This window comes from Camelus dromedarius, chromosome 6, assembly GCF_036321535.1.
Source record: "Camelus dromedarius isolate mCamDro1 chromosome 6, mCamDro1.pat, whole genome shotgun sequence".
Taxonomy (NCBI): domain Eukaryota; kingdom Metazoa; phylum Chordata; class Mammalia; order Artiodactyla; family Camelidae; genus Camelus; species Camelus dromedarius.
Genome location: NC_087441.1, coordinates 24,372,497 through 24,392,579, shown reverse-complemented (window position 1 = coordinate 24,392,579; position 20,083 = coordinate 24,372,497). Strand labels below are relative to the sequence as shown.

The 20,083-nt window shown below is 38.1% G+C and overlaps 1 protein-coding gene across 5 annotated transcripts in view; it reads right to left on the bottom strand.

Annotated features, from left to right (window-relative positions):
* Positions 1–435: 435 nt before the first annotated feature.
* MAP3K5 (mitogen-activated protein kinase kinase kinase 5) overlaps positions 436–20,083 on the bottom strand; it is a 202,174-nt gene continuing 182,526 nt past the window's right edge. For all 5 annotated transcript variants that reach the window (XM_031456407.2, XM_031456408.2, XM_010983676.3 and 2 more), the window contains 6 exons: positions 17,074–17,179; positions 9,289–9,532; positions 4,658–4,770; positions 3,536–3,648; positions 1,903–1,979; positions 436–1,207 (listed from right to left, as the gene is read on the bottom strand). In XM_031456407.2, coding sequence (XP_031312267.1) covers positions 1,147–1,207; positions 1,903–1,979; positions 3,536–3,648; positions 4,658–4,770; positions 9,289–9,532; positions 17,074–17,179 — 714 coding nt within the window. In that variant the 3' untranslated portion in view covers positions 436–1,146. The remainder of the gene's footprint in view (positions 1,208–1,902; positions 1,980–3,535; positions 3,649–4,657; positions 4,771–9,288; positions 9,533–17,073; positions 17,180–20,083) is intronic.

The following is a 20,083-nucleotide window of genomic DNA, read 5'->3' as shown; positions in this document are numbered from 1 at the left end:
TGTCTCTTTCATCCATTTAGGAGCTTCAGACTTCATCCTATTCATATGGGCAGGCTTATAAAGTATAATACATCTCCAGGTTAAAATAAAAATATATCCCTTGAGAGAACTATGAGAATATGAGAACTAAAATTAAGGAGACAGAAAATGCAGTGTTCTCCATTGGGATGCTATTTGCAGACCCTTTGAGGTACACAGTAGTCATCCAAGATAAACCTGGGACCTTGAGAAAAATACACTGACTTTCTTTTTTTCTCTTTATCCTTCATCCTCTTTCTTACCACTCTGTCACCCTGAGGGATGACTTGGACATCAGTTCTCTGATTAGCTGAAGAGAAGACAGATTCTGTTTAACATCAGAGCTGAAGAAACAGTTCGAACTTTGACACAGATTGCCAAAACAAAATACAAATTCTTTAGAATTTAACAAAACAGTATGTTGAGAGTCTTTTTACTTTTTGGAGTAAATATGACACAATGGCTAGCTTTAGAACAAGCTAACATTACTATAATTCAGGCATGTGCAACTGGTACAGTTCAGTAGTACATAAACGACTCAAACGAATGTACTCTAGCCCAGAAACTTAAGTTACAAAAGATAGTCAATATTACAATTAATACAGGTAAGTAAAAACCATTGCTCTCAGATTCTGCACACTTAAAAAAAACCATAAACTTTATACAATAATCAAAATCACGCATTTCTACTCAGATTAATAGGGCATATTACAAACACACAAAAGCCTAAAAAGTTATGGTCACATTTTGGTTTTGTTCCAGTGATGCACAATCACATGAAATGTTATATCCGTCTCGTGTGAAATAAACATTTGGCTGAAGTGCTATGTAGCTGCTGGATTAAAAATATTTCCATAAAAATGTTTAGATGAAAATAATCCCAAACATCTCAGTGTTTAGGATTATTTGGAGAGTCCTTACAAAGAGTCCTTATCAATTGTAGAAAGAGAAGCAGTTAGGAAATTTCAGTGTATTTCATCTATTTTTTTTTTAACATGAGTAAACAAATACTGGATTTAAAGTGCAGCTTCTTTCTCCTCCTCCCTTCGATTCTCCCTCCCCAAGAAGATCAGGTCTGTATTCATTTTTAGAATCTCCACGGAAAGTTGGGAACAAATTGAATGACAGTCATGTCTGTTTGTCTCGAAAGTCAGTGATGGCTTTCCACAGTGTGCACAGCATCCCTCCCCTGTGTAAAGACACAAGAACATGGTGAAGAGAACACTTCATTTGAAACAGTGCCCTTGTAGTAGGAAAATGACTCCTTAGCTTTCACCAGCTCTGATCAGAACATGAAAAACCCAAAGTCTTATCAGTCATGTATTCTTTTTGTATATATTTTCTCATCAGCCCTCCATGCAGTTCCTTTCCATTCCCACAAACTACCAGTGCCCAAAGCATCATTTTAGATTTTTTGGCGCTTTTGAAGTGTGTCCTTCTAGAGGCAGGTGGGAATAATAGTTATGTATGTGCTTGGCCTGATAGAAAAAAGCCAAATTATTGTAAGAAACCGTATCAGATTATACCAGGTATTTGGATGGCAAATCAATATCTCATCCTAATATTTCTAAAAAGTGTGGCACAATCACGAACCAAATTAGAGCATTTGTTTAAGGCAGCTTTAGCATATCTGTGTGGTCTCAATCTGAGATGTTAGCAAGAAAATTTTTCCAGCTGATTGGCATTTACTAATATAGAAGTATTTGTTATTAGAGCTCCCAATCACAGCCTGGTCCAACTAACTCAGGTTACTCAGAGCAACTGGGAACCAGAGAGCTCTGCCCAGGACTGCAGAGTTAGGTGAAGCTAGTTAGGGACCAGACTTCTTGATCTCAGCCCAGTGCTCTTTCCATCATGACAACTGAACAGAAAGAAAAGTGGTACCTTAGTCTCAGGCATTTTAAATCATCACGTGTAACGTAGTAGAGAACATCCACTAGTGAATAATCCTCAGCCAAAAACTGTGGGGAAAGTAAAATATGCACAAAAGTAAGATCTTTTATACACTTTTAATAAGTAGCAAACTATGTAATGTAAACATTGACAATTAAGAAAAATGAATCTGAAAGGAAATCCATTAAAGATAATCTTTTGGAATTATTAGGAAAAAGTCCCCCCTTTTCCCAAATAATTCCAAAGAAATACATGCGTATGACTTCCAAGTGCATAAAGATGACCAGCCACACAGAATTTCTGGTTGGTCTTCTAAGGAGTAGATAAGACTTGCTGGGAATTACATCTGCTGCTTCTAAGACAACATTTGTATTTAAGAGGTTTAGTGCTATGTAGCTTTATTCTTCTCAAGTGGATTAAAAAGCGTTCCTGGAAAGGTATTGCTTACACTTAATTTCTGAACTTATTTTTCATGGCTAATAAGAGATACTTACCAATAATTACTACAAAGTCAGAGTCCTGAATTTAAGTGAAGCTTTAAATTTTAAACCTTTAACAAAGGGCAATGATTTAGTGGATCAATTACTACTCCTTAGTTGTGATGTGAGTCTAAGTTAGAGGGATAAATAATTTGGAGAACCTGATTGGATGCATTATTTCCCATAGCCAAGGGAGTTGTTTAAATTTATGTAATCTGTTATGCAGATTTCTAAGGAGACCCTGAATTTTATTTACTGGTCCAAATAATTATCAAGTCAAGATAAAAATATCTTTATTCTTAGTTTAAAAATTAAAATATAAAACTGAAATCAATGTAATATTGCATTGGGGCCCTTTCTATAAAATAATAAAAATATAACCTCTTATAGTTCATACATGTGTATATATATATATGTAATTTTAAAACATAAAGAAATGCTCTTTGTGCTGACTACGAAAGTCCATAATGAGCAGTTATTATCGATATAACATGGTTTATATACAAAGTGTTTCTGACATAAGTTCACTAACTAGTCTATTTTGTTAAGTAGCAATAAACAGCTGTCGCCCAGCGGAGTCTAAGAATGTCATAAGAGAATTTAAGAGTTAACAAACGAGAAAGAATTAGAAAAAGAAGAACTTTTCTCTTTCAGTGCTGTCTTGATTTTTCCTATTCTTCTTTATTTTCAAGTTAAAAACGTAATAATCCTTAGGGGTTCTGGACCACAGAGCTTTGCCTGCCTCACTGTCTTTGCACATTCTGCACCCCCAGCCCCGAATGGTTTTCCCTTCTTGTCTGCTCCCCACTCCAGGACATCCATACAGATGGCCACGTTTTATCCCTACATATGCCTTTAGACATCACCTCATCCGACACCTTCTCAAGGAACTTTCCCCAACTTCTCCCTCCCTCTGTCTCATAACACCTGATAACCTTTCCTCCACAGAATTCACCAGGACATAATTACACCTGTGTCTGGGGAATGATTTGATCATCCTCTGCCTACCTAGTCTGTGAGCCTCAGGAGGGCAGGGCTGGGGCTGAGACTCCCAGCAGTGCATCCCCTGTGCCTAGCACATAGTAGGCGCTCCACAGTATGAAACAAAGTGAAAGAATGCTTGTCCCACAGATAGTTTTCCTTACCCGACTTATAGTGTCTTCATCAGCTCCGTTTTCTCTCAGCCAGTCAGTAAGTTCAGAATCTTCGGTATTTGTGCCAGGAGAATTCAGGTGGCACACAGGCAATCCAGGAATTTCTAGAACAGAATTGAGGGGAGGGAGAGACGTTCTTAGTCTCAGCTAACAGAGGGCATCGGAGACCCTCTGAGTCAACTGATATCAATACTCTAAAAGATTCTTTTCTATCAGAGAATAGTTTGTAGAAACCATTGAGACTGATCGCATACATGATAATATAAATATAACACTTTAAGACTACTTAATATACTAGTAAATGAAGAATCAGACACAATAATGTAATGATACTCCCACCTTACACGTTTATATCAATTTTATAGCTTCTTAGAATAAAATGGTGTACAAAAATTATACTGTTTCATGCAACAAAGATGAGCATAATTAGAACCATATAATTATATAATAATTTCTTTTTCTACTATTTGCAATAATATGGAAGAACCATATATCTGAGCAAAAAAAAAAAAAGAATTTTATTTTCCCCCAAATTGGCTAAATAAGATTATCTAAAGATTATCTTTCACCCCCAGTTTCTCACAGAATAGATTTCTTCAAAGTTCCAAACTATGGCTTTTTAAAAAAATTGAAATGTAATTGACATATAACACTATTAGTTTAAGGTATATCCAATCTATGACTTTATTAGTGTATCTCTTTTCTACTTAAGCCTTGTCAAATTATAAGCGGGGAGGGGGGTGGACCACTAGAATACACAGAATACAAATGCAAAATGACAAAAAAACCCCAGTATTATTTTATTCTGATCATCTTACTGTGAAATCCTTAAAAAGAAATAAAGACAAAAAATGTGGAAAGCCCTATTTACCTAAGTAATATATAATCTCAGGAAAAGATGATTATGAGTCATCTTATTTTTACTGCACTTACAAGAAATGACAGTTCTCTACAGTTAAGAATTGGGTATTTTTTTTAAAGCAATTTCTGCTTGTAGCTGTGGTACAAGTGACAGATGCTGATAAGCCATGAAATAAAGCTGCCTGTTGGCTTTCTAGCTTTTCGTGGCAGCCTGGTTGAACAGTATTACTTTTAACATTTTCTGCTATTCACCTATCGGTTGGGACTTGAGCTTCAGGTGTTTAATTTCTTGGTCTTTTTCTTCAATAGCTTGATGAAGGAGTGCTTGTAATTCTTTCTCTTTCTGAACCAATTCTTCCAATAATCTGCAGAAGGAAATTATATTGGTTGACAGGATAATAAAGTTGGAGCAGACACAGAGTGACCGTCTACACAAGGGCTTCTCAAGCTATAAGGAACACAGACACCGCACACCCCTGGGATTTTACTGGAATGCAGATTCTGACCCAGCAGCAAGGGCTGGCCAGGGGCTCTGAGATTCCGCATTTCTAATGAGCAACCTGGTGATAATCATGTTGCTGGCCCGCAGACACCACCATCCCAAGTTAAGTAGCAAAGCTCTAGAAGATGCTGTACTGTACTTCCAGACAAGAATTCAAAACCTCCGTCCCCAGCTGTCTGCCAGAATCTTCAGAGCTGCTGTTCTGTTTCTTTTTATGATCATAAATGGTAAAAAAAAAAAAAAAGTTTTATATCTGGTATTAACAGACCTATATTTTACACGTATGGCCCCTCATCCAAAAAAGTTGGTCAATATGGGTAATACAATAAGTAATCCAAAAGCAGAAAGGTAGTCTTTTTTTAAAACCATGGAAAATATGAGAAAAAGGTGAGGAGGTGGGGTCACCTATAGTAGCTGGCACATAACGAGTCTTCAGTAACCTTAATGGCAGTTGTTGGGGTTATGGTGGTTGTTACTATTATTCCTCTGCCTTCTAAGGGGACCAGTGAAGTGGGTAGTTGTGTTCCTGGTACGTTCAGTTCCTGTTGGCATCTGATGTATTCTCCAAAGAAACAAGGAGAGACTTAAGATATTATTACATATAGTTCTTACCCAAGAAAGGTTCACAACACAGTTAAGAGCCAAGTGGTAACCCACCCACCATTTCCAACACTCTTCTCTGAGAAAACGTTCTAAGTTGTGAAGAGAGATGTCCTGATTTTTTAGAGAACTACTTTTGAGTAACCTGGATTCAGAGTTATAATAATTTAAGATACACAATTATTGACAAGATCATCAAGGTAAACTGTTACATCCCCTACAGATCTTAGCAACCTGTATTTGTTTCACTTTCTGAGTACTGGCAGGTTTAACTCAGGACCAGATTCCATTCCAAAAGTTTGTTTCTGCTTCAAGTAACATGTTCTGAAGCTAGCACAGCCCGACTGATGACAGCTCTGGGCTTGCAGCCTGCTTCGGCCACACGCTTCCTGTGCTAACCTTGACAAGTGACTTATCACCTCTGGGCTTCAAGTCTTCTTGTTTGTGAAAAGGAAAAGTAGAACTTCCTGAAAGGACTACTGTGAGCAGTAAATGAGACACCATAGGTAACGTGCCAAGCACAGTCCCTGGCCTTTAATAAGGGATGTTCTGTTCTCTGCTGCAGCTGCAGGCCCTGGAAAGGAGGCCTCCCGGGGCGCAGTAGGGTTTGTTTCCCTGACCCCCAGGCTCCACCCTGTTCCCACTGGACAGAGACGTGTGAGGCCTTTAGGTAGGAGAAAGGATCACAGCAGAGTGGGTAGCAGAGGCGGGACAAAGGAAAACACCAGGAGAGGCAGACAGAGTGGTTCCAGGAAGACAGCTTATTTAAAGGCAATTGTGGAGTAAACAGTGCACAGTTAGGTGGACTGAGCAGGAGAACTGAAAGCAGGAGGGAAGCGGAGGATTAAGGGAGACTTTTATCTTCTTCAACATGCATGAATGAATGATTGTCAAATAAATGGAGACCAAGCTCAGTATGAATTTTTAAGTTGGCCATTTTTTGGTCTAGTAAATATTTTTGTCTTTCTTGCTAATTTAAATGTATGGAACAGTGATGGCATATTCGTACTGTTTTTTCTCAAGGAACACAATGAAATTTCTAGAATTTAACCTATGTGTACCTAAACTATGTATTTCCTTTTTATCTTAAAAGCCAGAACTTAACATTGGAAGCAAAGCATTGATAGGCCACCTCGTTTGTCCCAAATCTAGCTCTCAGAATTATTTATTTTAAGGACATTATCCAGTCCATCAGTTTTGTTTTTACTTCCTCTTCAGTTAGTAGGGAAATCCTTTGAAACCAAGGCAACTGACTGCCTCTTTGTTCCAGGAAAGCATAGCTAGGATCAGCCATGGGGTCAGTTTTTTAACTCAGATAGCTGGGCGTGGGGAGGTGGGTTGGTGGGTAATTCTAGAATTGCAGGATAGGGAAATGAGATAACCAGACAGGTCTTCCTGAATTCACTGTCACTGTTCATTCTGCATCACTGTCGTGCATTATTGTCCCAACCTTTTGTGTGAAGTGAATTATTTTCAGAACACTTTATGTAAGCATATACTTCAATTTAAGTAAAACACAAGACATTTGTTTCAAAGGATTTCCCTACTAACTGCAGACAAAGTAAAAATATAATTGATGGACTGGCTATGTCCTTAAAATAGATAATTTTGAGAGCTGGTCTGGGGACAAATGAGGTGACCTGTCAAATGCTTTACTTTCTAGGTTAATAGTCAAGAGCCGGGTAAACCTGATTTGCCTTCATCAGTGTAATCCTAAATATAAGTTTAAGATTCATAATCTGAGTGTTACAAGCTTTCCTAAAAATACACTAACATTTCCTCTAAGTTTACTTTGCAATATCTGTACTTCTATATATCAAGTAATATTCAACTGAAAATTACAAGGACCAGTATAGACATGACCAGTCCCTTATTTCTGTTGCTTAGTACTTGTAGTGAAGCCGCTGCCCTTTCTTTAAATTATATGAAGTGGACATTGTGCCTTGTCTCACTTTTTTGGGGGTGATGGAAGAGCTGTAGGGGATACTACTAGAAAAAGAAAAAAGGAGGCCAATAACTGTATAGATGTCACAGATTTAAGTAGAAATACATAGAGAGAAAACCATAAATTTGTGGGCTGTTGTGAGAAATGCAACCACACAGTAATGGAATAAAGAAATCCTGTGGACAGATGTGGTAAGCAGGGTGTCAGTGGGCTGGTACTCTCAGAAAAGAGATGTGGAGACTGGAAGAAAGCAGCTGAAGAAGGGCAGCCTTTGGGGACTACAGATGGAGCCAGCATGGTGGACAGATGGCGGGGACAGGGTGGTAAAGACAGGGTAACATGATCGGGTGGGAGAGAAGGAAAAAGCTGCCTTTAGGAGAGGCAGGCTCTATTGACATAAGCCAGGGTATGTAGACAGAAGGTTTAGGGCCAGAGAAGCAAATATACCAGCTCGTTGGTAAACAAAGTAGCTTTATAGTCTATGTGATTCTATTTGGAAGCCATGGGCGGAGTGCGGTGGAGTGGCTGGACCAGAATTATGAGTGCACTTTCCTCCTCTGAGATCAGAGGGGTGTGGAAACAAAAAAACCCCAACTCCATTCAGGATTGGGTGACAGACAGTAAACCGAAGAGAAATGACTAGGGTCAATACTTACTATAATGGATGGAGTGTCATAATTGGACCATGACTGGCGAAGAGGAGGAAATGAAGGATACCACGATTTAGACAAAGTGTTAGAAAAGACTCAGATTCTTTCCCACTAAGTAGTAGAGCTAGGAAGTAAAGAGCTGGGGTTCAGAGGACAAGACTGGGATATGGGAATAAGAAAGTCACCTCCCCTTACTCAGAAAGGTTTCTGTATGCAAATCATAGAAAATATGTATATATTTACTTAATCCTCAACCAAAAGTCATGTTTCTGAATAGACGATGAGCTTTATACTACTCGTACTAAGCTTGGAATTCAAGCTTCACTTTAAAAAACTGAACTTATGACTAGAATTAAAATGTTTTCATTTCCCTGGTGAACAAGTAGGATTTTCGACTAAGGTTTCTAAATATTTGAACAATGATTATTGATTCACTCCAAAAAAAAAAAAATGTTTTCACTGTCAACCCAAAGTCATAAAATCAGTTGCCTACATGTCAGCTGTAGCCGGCACAGGAAACTGTAAATCATAAAGACTCAGACCTTGAACTGAGCCAACATCTGTGAAGAGGAGGAAATATTTACTGTTCACTTAATAACCTGATTATGTGGGTTCTATGTTATCAAATTCACCAAGAAAAATTAAGCTCCAGCTATGACACAGCATATTAAAAATAAAATGGAATCATAAATGTGGTCAACTGATCATCCTTTCAAGGTTCTAAAGTGAAAAGCTTTCAAACCATTGATTTTATCTCCTCAAGAATAGAGAGCTTCCTCTGCTGAAAGAACTTGATATTCCAAACTATGGGCTTTCAGGAACACAGACTCTCTGTCTTTCAGCAGTCTGTTGGATGGTACATGCTGCTCTGAGTCTGCATCCAAGACGGCCTTTGAGGTTACAACTAAGTTACTTTGAAAATCTCAGCGCACTTGGAGATAAAGTGGTAATCAAAGAAAATGTGCTTAAGGACTGAATTGGCAGAAGCAGAAAATGTATTTGACTAAAGAGACTAAGATAAATCTCTCACCATAATGAATTAAGCATTAAATCAAGTTTATATGAAGGGGATAAAGGAATCACATTTTGCATATTCTGTGGATCTGACTTTAAAGTAGACCCCAAACACATGCGCTTATATAAAAGAAAGAAAACAGAAACCCACCCATGTCTGCATAGGACTTACCTATTCGTTTCTATTTTCATCCTTCCAAGCTGTACATTCAGTGATCGGTGAGCATTCTGGGAGTCATGGGATACAGTAGAACTGAGTGTGCTCACCCCTGAGGTGGCCACAGCATCTTCAAGGACCACGTGAGGTCTTTGGACAGTTTGATTCGAAGGCTGTTCCTCATGGTCATCTTCTGCATCCAAGTCTTCTTGATCAGCAGTATCACTCTCAGATGCAAGGCTAAAATGTGGCCTCAGTTCTGTTAAGTGTAAGATCAACAACGTTGATAAAATATGACTGATTGCCCTAATTTCTTAACACATGAACATCATCTCCCCTGCTATCAGTAAGAGATGTATTCCAAGTGGCTTTTCCAAAAGGAAGGATGGATTTCTGCACATTACTTCAGATTTGTTCTTCCAATGAATTTGAAAGATTCACAAGATATATAAACTCAGAATGATCTAATTCAAACAGAAGAAAAATGTTCACACTGCACATAAGATATGTGGGAAATATGTTAGAGTCAGAAAGGCAGTTATGTAAAAACCTGTTAAGAATATAAAATTTGGTTTCAACAGTTGAAATTCATCTTTTAAATTTTATAATATCTGGCAACTATTAACTCATTTAGAAATGAGGAAATTGAGATATAGAGAGATTATGTAAACAAAAGTAAGTACACAGAATGCTTTTTGTTTGTAACATTCAACATGTAAGGAGATGGGAGGGGCAGGCACTGAAAATGCCACATACATGCTTATATTCACTCTAGTAAAACCATCTGGTTTTGACTGCGTTGATTTTGGGGTTGATTTTTAGTGGGTATCCTACCCTAACCTGTTGACTGACCATTGAAATTTAAAGTGCAAAAGTTAAAAGTCTCCAGCTTAAACCCACTGAATGACATGAGTTTATTTGCATGTCACTTCAGAACTAGGATGATATCTTCCAGGAGGAAAAAAACTATCATAAATTATGATTAGGTTCTCAAAATGGCCCACAAAAGGAATTCCATTCATGATGTAAGTGAAATTAGGGTGGCAGGAATACTGGATCTTGGCTCCAGATGCTGCATGGCACATGGAACTTTTATTGGATCACAGAACCCACTGAGAATCTGATTTCCTGAGGGCTCACAGACTCCCTGAAGCCTGTTCCGAGAGTCCATGAACCACAGGCTAGGAGCCCCCATGTGGGGAAGGGATCCAGTGGGAATGATGGAAGACGCCATCCTACCACTCCAATATGGCCACTGTGACAAAGGGCCTCCTCATTGCCAAATCTTTTAGGTAATTTTTCTTTCCTTGTCTTGCTGGACCTGTGTTTAGTATTCTCCTTTATATCTTTGGCTGCTGCTGTTCTCCATCAGAGCCTTTTTGTCTACTACCTGCCCCTTAAAAGCTGGAACCTGGGATTCTATCCTTCACTTTTTTATGTACTCTCCATAGATGAGCTCAATAAAATCTATAAAGATTAAGTACATGTGATGGGTGGATAACAATCTAGCCCTGATCCTGTTACATCCAGTACCTCCTAGATTTTCCTGTTCAGAAAGCACTTCAGATTCAACGATCTGAAAAAACTATCTTGTTCATAACAAAAGCCAGAGTGCCCTTCTTCCGGGGTAGGTTTATGTAGCTTTGACTTCCTTTGCCTATCTTTGCTTATTTCTAAATTTTTTAGTATGATGAAAAAAATGCATGACATGAAATTTACCACTTTAACCATTTCTAAGGATGCAGTTTATTAGTGTTAAGTATATTCATGTTTATACTCATCTCCAGAACTTTTTCATCCTGCAAAACCAAAACTCTATACTCATTCAACAACTCTCCATTCTCCCCTCCCCTCTGTTCTTGGCAACCACATTTCTACTTTCTGTTTCAATGAATTTGGCTGCTACTGATACCTCATGTAAGTGGAATCATGCAGTTTTTGTCTTTTTGTGACTGGCTTATTTCACTTAGCATAATGTCCTTAAGGTTCATCCATGTTGTAGCATGGGTCACAATTTCCTTCCTTTGTAAGGCTGAATAATATTCCATTGAATGTATATGCCACATTTTGTTTATCCATTCATCTATCAATGGACACTTGTGTTGTTTCTACCTCTTGGCTATTGTGAATAATGCTGCTATGAACTTGGGTGTGCAAATATCTCTTTGAGACTCTGCTTTCAACTTTTTGAATATATATCCAGAAGAGCAGTTGGTGGAACATATGGTAGTTCTATATTTAATTTTTTGAGGAGCCCCTATACTGCCTTTCAGAGTGGTGGCACCATTTTACAATCTCACCAATAGTGCACAAGAGTTCCAATTTCTCCAAATATTCATCCTTTATCTCTTAAGGTTAACCAAACTCCACCTCTACACTGCTTTCTGCATTATGTCCTTTCTTTTTGCAAAAGTCTATTTTCTAGATTCATCTATAGTAGGTATGACTCAACACCAGGTGTTTAAGTTTTGCAAACCCAGCACCTGGTATAGGGGCTAAGACATATTAGTCTCTAAAAGAATGTTGGCAGATTTGGAAGTTACCTTACTAGGATTATTTGTATATATGGGAACAAAATATTGAAAGAAATACCTTATTTTAAAAATAGTTTAAGAAAGTGCAATTCTATATTAAATTAGAACAAGATTAGGCCTTTTAAAATTTTCTAAAATTATTCTTAAATTTCTTTTATGGTCACTAAACTGAAATCTTAACAACAACTTAAAAGTTTTATTGTCCTGTTGAATCAAACCTCACTTTGGGGGAGGAAAATATTCTGATATTTATTATTACATTTAAAGGTCCCCTTATATTCCCCTAACTCTGTACACTTTAAATTATCATAAAGTATCATTTTACTTATATATGAATGACAAAAAATTTTCTCAAGAAGTTGAAGAAAGTAGAAAATTGTAAGTGGATGCAATACTTAGTTAGTTTGGTCTTTCATGGTGGCTCCCTGAGCACACATCATTGAATCAGGAATTGTAAAATATGCAAATGAGCCAGGGCATCTGGTCTTTGTCCTCGAAGAGATAACGATCTAAAGGAGAACTAGGGCAAGTACACAGAGGCATAGGAGGCATAGGAGCACGTACAAAGATAACATGAAATTATGAGTACAAGTTAACACAGCTTAAAATATCTCAGATGAGCTCAGTTATACACCTAGCTACATACAGAATTCACAGGAACACGCAGCAAGCATGCTAAGGGGTAATTAAGTATACCTGCAATGACTAAACCCAATGGTGGTTTACCCCTTGATGGATTCATGGAGGCAGAAGGGAAAGCCTTAGCTGGGTGGGGAGAGGTGTTTGAGAGAAGGAAGCTCAAATGAGTCCCCCAAGAAGAATGGAAAGCAGAGGGGACTATCAGGAGAGAGCCAAGTGTCAGGAGAAAGGCAGGGAGTAGACAGTATTTAAGCCTACGTGTGGGAACCTAGAGCCGGTGCATTTTTCCAAAACAGCAAGACGGGATCAAACAACACTACTCCTCCCACCTCCCTACCCTCCCACACCACCCCAACTGGTTACTTCCCCAGAGGAAAATAACTAGACCAAGCTTCTTTAATACAAGGTATTTCTGATGCCAAACAGGATCGCGATACTTGTCAGTGCAGCGTTTGATATCTGCACCAAGCACTTCATACTGTTCGGGATGCTGTTACTTTACATTAACGTGGATGTGGGACACGTGACTGACTGAGGGTGACCATGGTAGTAACACCAGGTGCTCTAGCAGTTTAAACAATTACAGTTCATATAAGAAGTATGCCTACATTGTCAGTTCTCTCTACCTCAGCACTGCCAACGCGGTCAGCATTTCTCCATCTGGTCACCCACAGCCAGCCTGTTATTGAGGAGTTAACAACACATACTTAATGTTGCCAGTAAGCTACAGGCTGATCCTTGAAGACAAGTGGGAAAATAGCTTGAGAAAAAACTCTTATAGAGCTTCCTCTCTGTTCTGGGGCACTGTACTCTCTGTTCTGTGTGTTCCTTTTTAGAAGAAGACTGAACACTTTTTTTTTTTAATTTATACTTTGAAATAATTTTAGAATAACAGAAAAGTTGCAAAAACAGCACAGAGTCCCTGTATACCCTTTTGCCCTAAACTTAACATCTTACACAACTTTGGCACCATGACCAAAACCAGGAAGTTAACACTGATACAATATTATTAACTGATCTACAGACCTTATTTGAATTTCACCAGTTTTCCCAGTAATGTCCTTTTTCTGATCTAGGATGTCACATTGTATATCGTCGTCATGTTCCCTTAGTCTCTTCCAATCTGTGGTCGTACCCTAGTATTTCCTTATCTCCCATGACCTCCATTCTTTTGAGGAGTCCTGGTCAGTTATTTTGTACGGTGTCCTCATTTTCGGTTCACTTATGTCTCTCCATGATTAGGTTGAGGATATGCATTTTTGGCAAGAATACCACAAAGGTGATGCTGTGCCCTTCTAAGTGCACCCTATCAGGAGGCACACGATGCTGATGTGTCTTATGATGAGTGATGCTTACCTTGATCTTCTGGTAAAGGGGAAGTCACTGTTTTCTCTTTGTAATTAGTAGATACCTGTGGGGAGAGTCTCTGACACCATTCAAACATACCCTGTTTCTCAGCACTCTTTCACCTACTAATCTTAGCAGCCATTAATGGCTCTTGCTTGCGATAATTATTATTGTGTTGTTTGCCTAATGTTGTGATTTTCCATTTCCCTCATTCCTTCTCCATTTATTAATTGGAATTCTACTAAAACAAAGAGCTGGCCCTTCTACTCCATATATTCAATTACTTACATTAGTATGGACTCAGATAAGTTTAATTTATTCTATGGGCTATAATCCAATACTATTATTATTTTATTTTATTTTTTGCTTAATTTGTCCTGGCTTAGACTTTGGGGAACTCCTTCAAGCTATCTCCAGTGTCTTTTCAATAAGCCTCCATCCTACTGGGGCACTTCCTTACTTTTTGCCATCACGGTAAGTTCCAGGTTCACCTTGTATTTCCTCTTCCCCAGGCCTGGAAATCAACCAATTCTCCAAGGAGCTCTGATTCCTTTTATTGGATGCTGGTGTTTAGAAACTAAGTTCTGAGTCCTCTCAGCAAACACATCTAGGAAATGTATGTACTGATGATGGTAAACTTTTGTATTTGTTGGTTTCTTTACCATGTCTTTCAAAATTTGGTGGGTTAATTGTAGTATTTTGTCATCTAAAAGGACTTTTTTTCAGGATAATACAAAGACAGGCATTTTTTGTATAGTTTCTTTAAATCTTAATTGTATAACAAAATGTTTAGGGACATTCGGAAGTCTGATGGAATTGTCAAATGCTTGAAATCAGTTCCTCTTGTTCACATATTTCCTCATGTATATGTTGGTGCACAGTGCATACTGTCTCCCCCTGTCCTGAAAGGAGTATATCAAAATACTTTCTTCATGTAATTCTCTAAAATTTCCACTTTTTAAAATGTTTTTAAACGGTGATTTCCATTGTCATCAGGGACCCCCTAGTGTCCTCAAAGAAACTGTTTTCACAGTGGAAGGACAAATAACTGTGCTTAGCAAACTCCTTCTCATAAGGCATGTACCTGGCTCCACACATGGGCTGAGTTAAAGCAGTGCCCGTCCCTGGGACACCCATGCGGGGAGAAGCGCCTCCCTGCACTGTTTCTGTCACTCTCTCTAAACTTAACAGTCTTTTGCCTACACTGTGACAACCAATGTGCTTTATAAACTTTCAGCTTTGGAAGAATTTTAGATTTACAGAAACACTGCAAAAATAATACAGAGAGTTCCTGTCTACCTTCCACCCAGCTCCCCCAATGGTATCTTTGTCAAAACTGAGAAATTAACATTGCCACAATACTGTTAACTAAACTATAGATTTCATTCAGATTATGCCAGTTTTTCACTGATTTTTTTTTTCTATTCCAGGATACAATCCATTGCATTTAGGTAATCTTTTTTAAAAGGACTTTTTTTTTTAAAAATCAGATTAACAGACCATTTATATTCTATTTAAATTATTTCAAAGTATAATCCCTCTCTCCTCTCCTTGTTTGGGCATTCTTACTTTAGGTTATTACTGGGTTTAATTCATGGCCTATACTCATCCCTTTTAGTGATACACACCTATTCCATCTCACCACTTGTATCTTTTGGGTTTATAACCCTTCTTTGGAACATTCCCCACATCCAAGCCAATCCTAATGATAAACCATTTAACCATAAGTATTTGCTGACTTCCTTAGAGCATTATATCAGGTTTACATAAACTACAGACCCCTCAGGTTCATATCCAATTGCTAGTCATGTGCCTCAAAAATCTCACTAGGATTTTTTTGTAAGCTTACACAAACATTTTCACTGTAATTTGTTATAATCAGGTGAAATTCATTTACTTATTGTTTCAATCAGTGTTTATCAGGGGTCTATTGTTTTCCAGGCACCATGCTGGACCACATGCTTGGAACAGGATAAAATGAAACAGACACAGCTGCCCTCTGGAGAGGGAAATAGCCATTAGACAAGAAAAGTAGTTTGCGATTTGGGCAAGTGTCACCAATGGGGAAAAACCATTTCCAAGGGAAGAAGAGTACCAGGAGGAGTCTACTTTAGACTTCAGGGTATGTCAGGACTCTGTAAAGAGGCATCTTTTAACATGATACCTGAAGAATGCAAAGGTACAAGAACACAAAGGTATGGTGGCAGGAGGGGCAAGGGGTGCAGGTGTGTGCCACGTAGGGGAAAAGCTCAGGGGTGTCAGAACTTCTATTTCCTTCTTACAGAAGAAAGGAGTAAGTTAATCTTCACTAACATAAGTTAATGTTCAACAGAAAGACTGAAACTGGTTCCCTCATTCTCAAATCAAACAAGGTATTCTGGGAGAAGAGAGGAAATTCTACAACTCAGAAGGGTTGATGATGACTTAAAAGTTTGTGGTATCATTTATAAATGATATAAAATTTAAAATATTTCATGTTTATCTTGTCTTTTAAAATTTCTGTTTTAGAATATAACACATGTACAAATTAGTACAATAGTATATGTTTCTAATTTATATGTCTAAATCTATTTATCTATTTACACATACACACAAACACACATCAGGTGGAAGAGCTCTGCTTAAAATTTTTCATTAATGGGCACTCTATCAAAACACTTTGGAAGTTTGCCTTAGAATATGAATACCTCTCTCACTTACTCCATAAAACCTGGTTTCATGAACACTACTCCTTTTGTATCTCACTGCTAACAGAGCTGGGATCTGTCTAGACCAGTGATTTCCAAACCTGGCTGTGTATCAAAATGACCTGGAAGCTGGATGGAAATCAAATTCCTGGGCTTTATCCCCGGCAGATTCTTACTCAGTCCGGGATGGAGCTCTGAAAGCTGTAATTTGAAAGAGCTCCTTACGTCACTCTATGAGCTGGCAGGTTTGAGAACCACTGGGAAAGGATAGCACAGGGGTGTATTTTGTGGGCACAAATATCTGGATATTAAAAGGCATATGTATTTGGGTTACATGTATAGTTTTATCTTTCTCTTCATATCCAAATGTGCTCTTTAAGACAAAAAAGCAAGTCTTCCTCACTCCTAGTAAATGTTTTGCTTGGTGTACATACTGTATACACTCAATAAATAGTATTTGATGGCTTTGAAAGATTTTTTTAAAAAGGCTAACTTGGTCCTAAAAACAGTAGGGAGACACCATAAATGACAAATGAACAGTAATTGAAAATATCAAACACTAAATATTTGCAAAGTTATAAAGTATTTCTGACCTGGAACCAGAATGGTAATGGCTGTCTGCACCGCCTTTCGGATGATACTGTCTAAGGCAAACATCCAGTGTGGCTTGATGTTATGGTTCCGAAGAACTTTATTGACCTGGAGAAAGAGAGTGACATCTGGTCTACTTTAATATTTAACTGCAAACAACCTAGCTGATGCACGCATTTGGATGACATTCCATCAACAAAATAACTAAAAGGTTTCTCCACCTTAAATTACAAATAATTTCTTTATTCACTGGAAAACTAATGAAAAACTGCCCCTTTAAAATGAAGTTTGGTGATCCCCATGTAGGCAAACAAGATACATCACACCAATGATTAAATGAAAGGCAGTCTAATTAAATGGGAACGTTTCCTCTTTGGGACTCAGAACCTATAGCTTCCACCTTTCACAATGTCTACAGGTTGGATGGTGCAGGTGGTAAAGGAGGAAAAAAGAGTCCAACGGGCTCTAAATAAAAGTAAATGCTATTTTTAAATGTTATGACTGCCATTTAACACAACTAAGTCACTCGGGTGACTTGGAAACTCTGGTAAAGGGGGGAAATGAGCAAGTATGTACTGTCTACGGATCCGCCACAGTGCATGTCTTGTTTTTGTTCCCACACTTGCGTATATCTTTTAAAATAGGGGAATAATCTGCTAAAACATTCCAGATCATCTGTTCACATTAAAAATCTTTGTTTAAGAGTATCTTATTTTTTAGTGACTATTAATGTTTCACACATTAAAATAGACATTGAAATAGATATATGCATTACCTTTCTTTTCCCTTTAAAAAATTATGGTAAAATACACATAACAAAATTTACCATCTTATACATGCACTCCAATGTTCATAGCAGCACTATTTACAGTAGCCAAGATGTGAAAGCAACCTAAATGTCCATTGACAGATGAATGGATAAAGAAGATGTAGTATATATACACAACGGAATACTACTCAGCCATAAAAAAGGATGAAATAATGCCATTTTTAGCAACATGGAGGGACCTAGAGATTATCATACTAAGTGAAGGAAGTTAGCCAAAGAAAGACAAATATTATATAATATCGCCTATAAGTGGAATCTGAAAAAAAATGATACAAATGAACTTAATTCACAAAACAGAAACAAACTCACAGACATAGAAAACAAACTTATGGTTACCAAAGGGGAAAGGGGGGGAAGGGGTAAATTAGGAGTTTGGAATTAGCAGATACAAACTACTATATATCAAATAGATAAAAAACAGGTCCTATTGTATAGCACAGGGAACTATAGTCAATATCTTGTAATAAACTAAAATGGAAAAGAATCTGAAAAAGAATAGATTTATATATATGTATAACTGAATCACTTTGTTGTATACCAGAAACTAACATAACATTGTAAATCAACTGTACTTCAATTAAAAAATTACAGTCTTAACCATTTTTAAGTGTACAGTTCAGTGACATTAAGTACATTCATATTGCTGTGCTACCAGCACCACAACCCATCTCTAGAACTCTTCATCTTGCAAAACTAAAACTCTATACCCATTAAACAATAACCCCCACCCCTCCTTGCCGTGACCTCCCAGCCCCTGGCAACCACCATTATACTTCCTGTCTGTGAATTTGACTACTTTAGGTATTTTATGTAAGTGAAATCATACAGTATTTTTGTGTCTGCCTTATTTCAATAAGTGTAAGATTTCAGAATTTCCTTCTTTTTCACGGGTGAATAATATTCCATTGTATGTATAAGCCATGTGCATTACCTTTTTAAAAATAACTTTTATTATAAGGCTAAGAGAAGCTTATTTAAAATTTAGATTAACTCCCTTAATTGCTAGTTGACATGGGCCTTGAGGAAAAGAAGCCATTTTTCCAACAGGGCTGTGGCTAGAGATCTTGGAGGAAGCTGGGGAGAAGGTGACCCAGCTGTCATCTCACAAAAGCTAGAGTTCTGATTGCTTATTCCTGCCCTTGATTGATCTTCATCAAAATCCCCCAGTCTAGAAGGGAGTTGGTCTCAGGAATTCCTCAGAGCAGTTGCTCCCAAGGAAGCAAACTACTGCGAGGTTCCCACATGTTCTAGAAAATTCAAAATGATTTTGTCCTAGTACTTTCATAAAGGATTTGCCTGCTTATCTGACTAATGTGGGGCATACCATTTACTAAACAAGAATACTTCTCTCAAAAGTCACACACAGAAGATGGAAAAGGGATCCTCTACAGCCACGAGGTGCTCCTCACAGTCCTTCACTAAACAGCATATTACGGAGGGCCCATTCTTTGGGTTCACTCCCCTCCTGGACACTGAATGAGCAAGAGCAGGGGGCGTGTGTATGTGTGTGTGTGTGTGAGCCCCGGCCTGTGGCCCAGGACTACAACTAACCCACTCTCAGTCTGAATTCTACTGGTCAATTTGCTTTCCAACCTCTAGGCTGGAAGCCAAATGTGTGGACAAGTACAAATTCACTAAATTAATTCATTCTATTTGCAGGTGGCTGGGGTTCCCTAGTTACAGTCAGTGCACCTTTAGCATTTAATACTAGCAATAGGCTTTGCTAGCTGTTTTCATTTCCCATGATCCCAGTCGAGTCAGGAGCGTTGCCCTGCCTACCATACAGCACTGGACCGAGTGGCTGACACTGAGTTCCAGAGAGCACAGGTGGCCACTGAGGGATTATACCTTGGTTTTAAATCAGGGATCATTTGATGCACCAAATGCAACTGCCAGAACACCCCCTATATAGGAGCAATAAAGACATTAGGAGTGAATTAACTAGGGGAATTTAAATAAAATTATGCCAAGTGCTTGCTTATTTCCAAGAAGGTACTGTCAAGAACTGTCTTATTTCAGTCTCCCACACTTCGTAAGGGACTTCTGGGAGTGACTTCAGGCTTTTTCTGGTACAAAGTTCCACAGACAAATCTCATTCAAGAATAACACATGGTTTTGAATCAGGCTTCTGGAAAACTGGCCTCAAATTTGTGTTGCATAGCAACTCAATAAGAGAGAGAGGA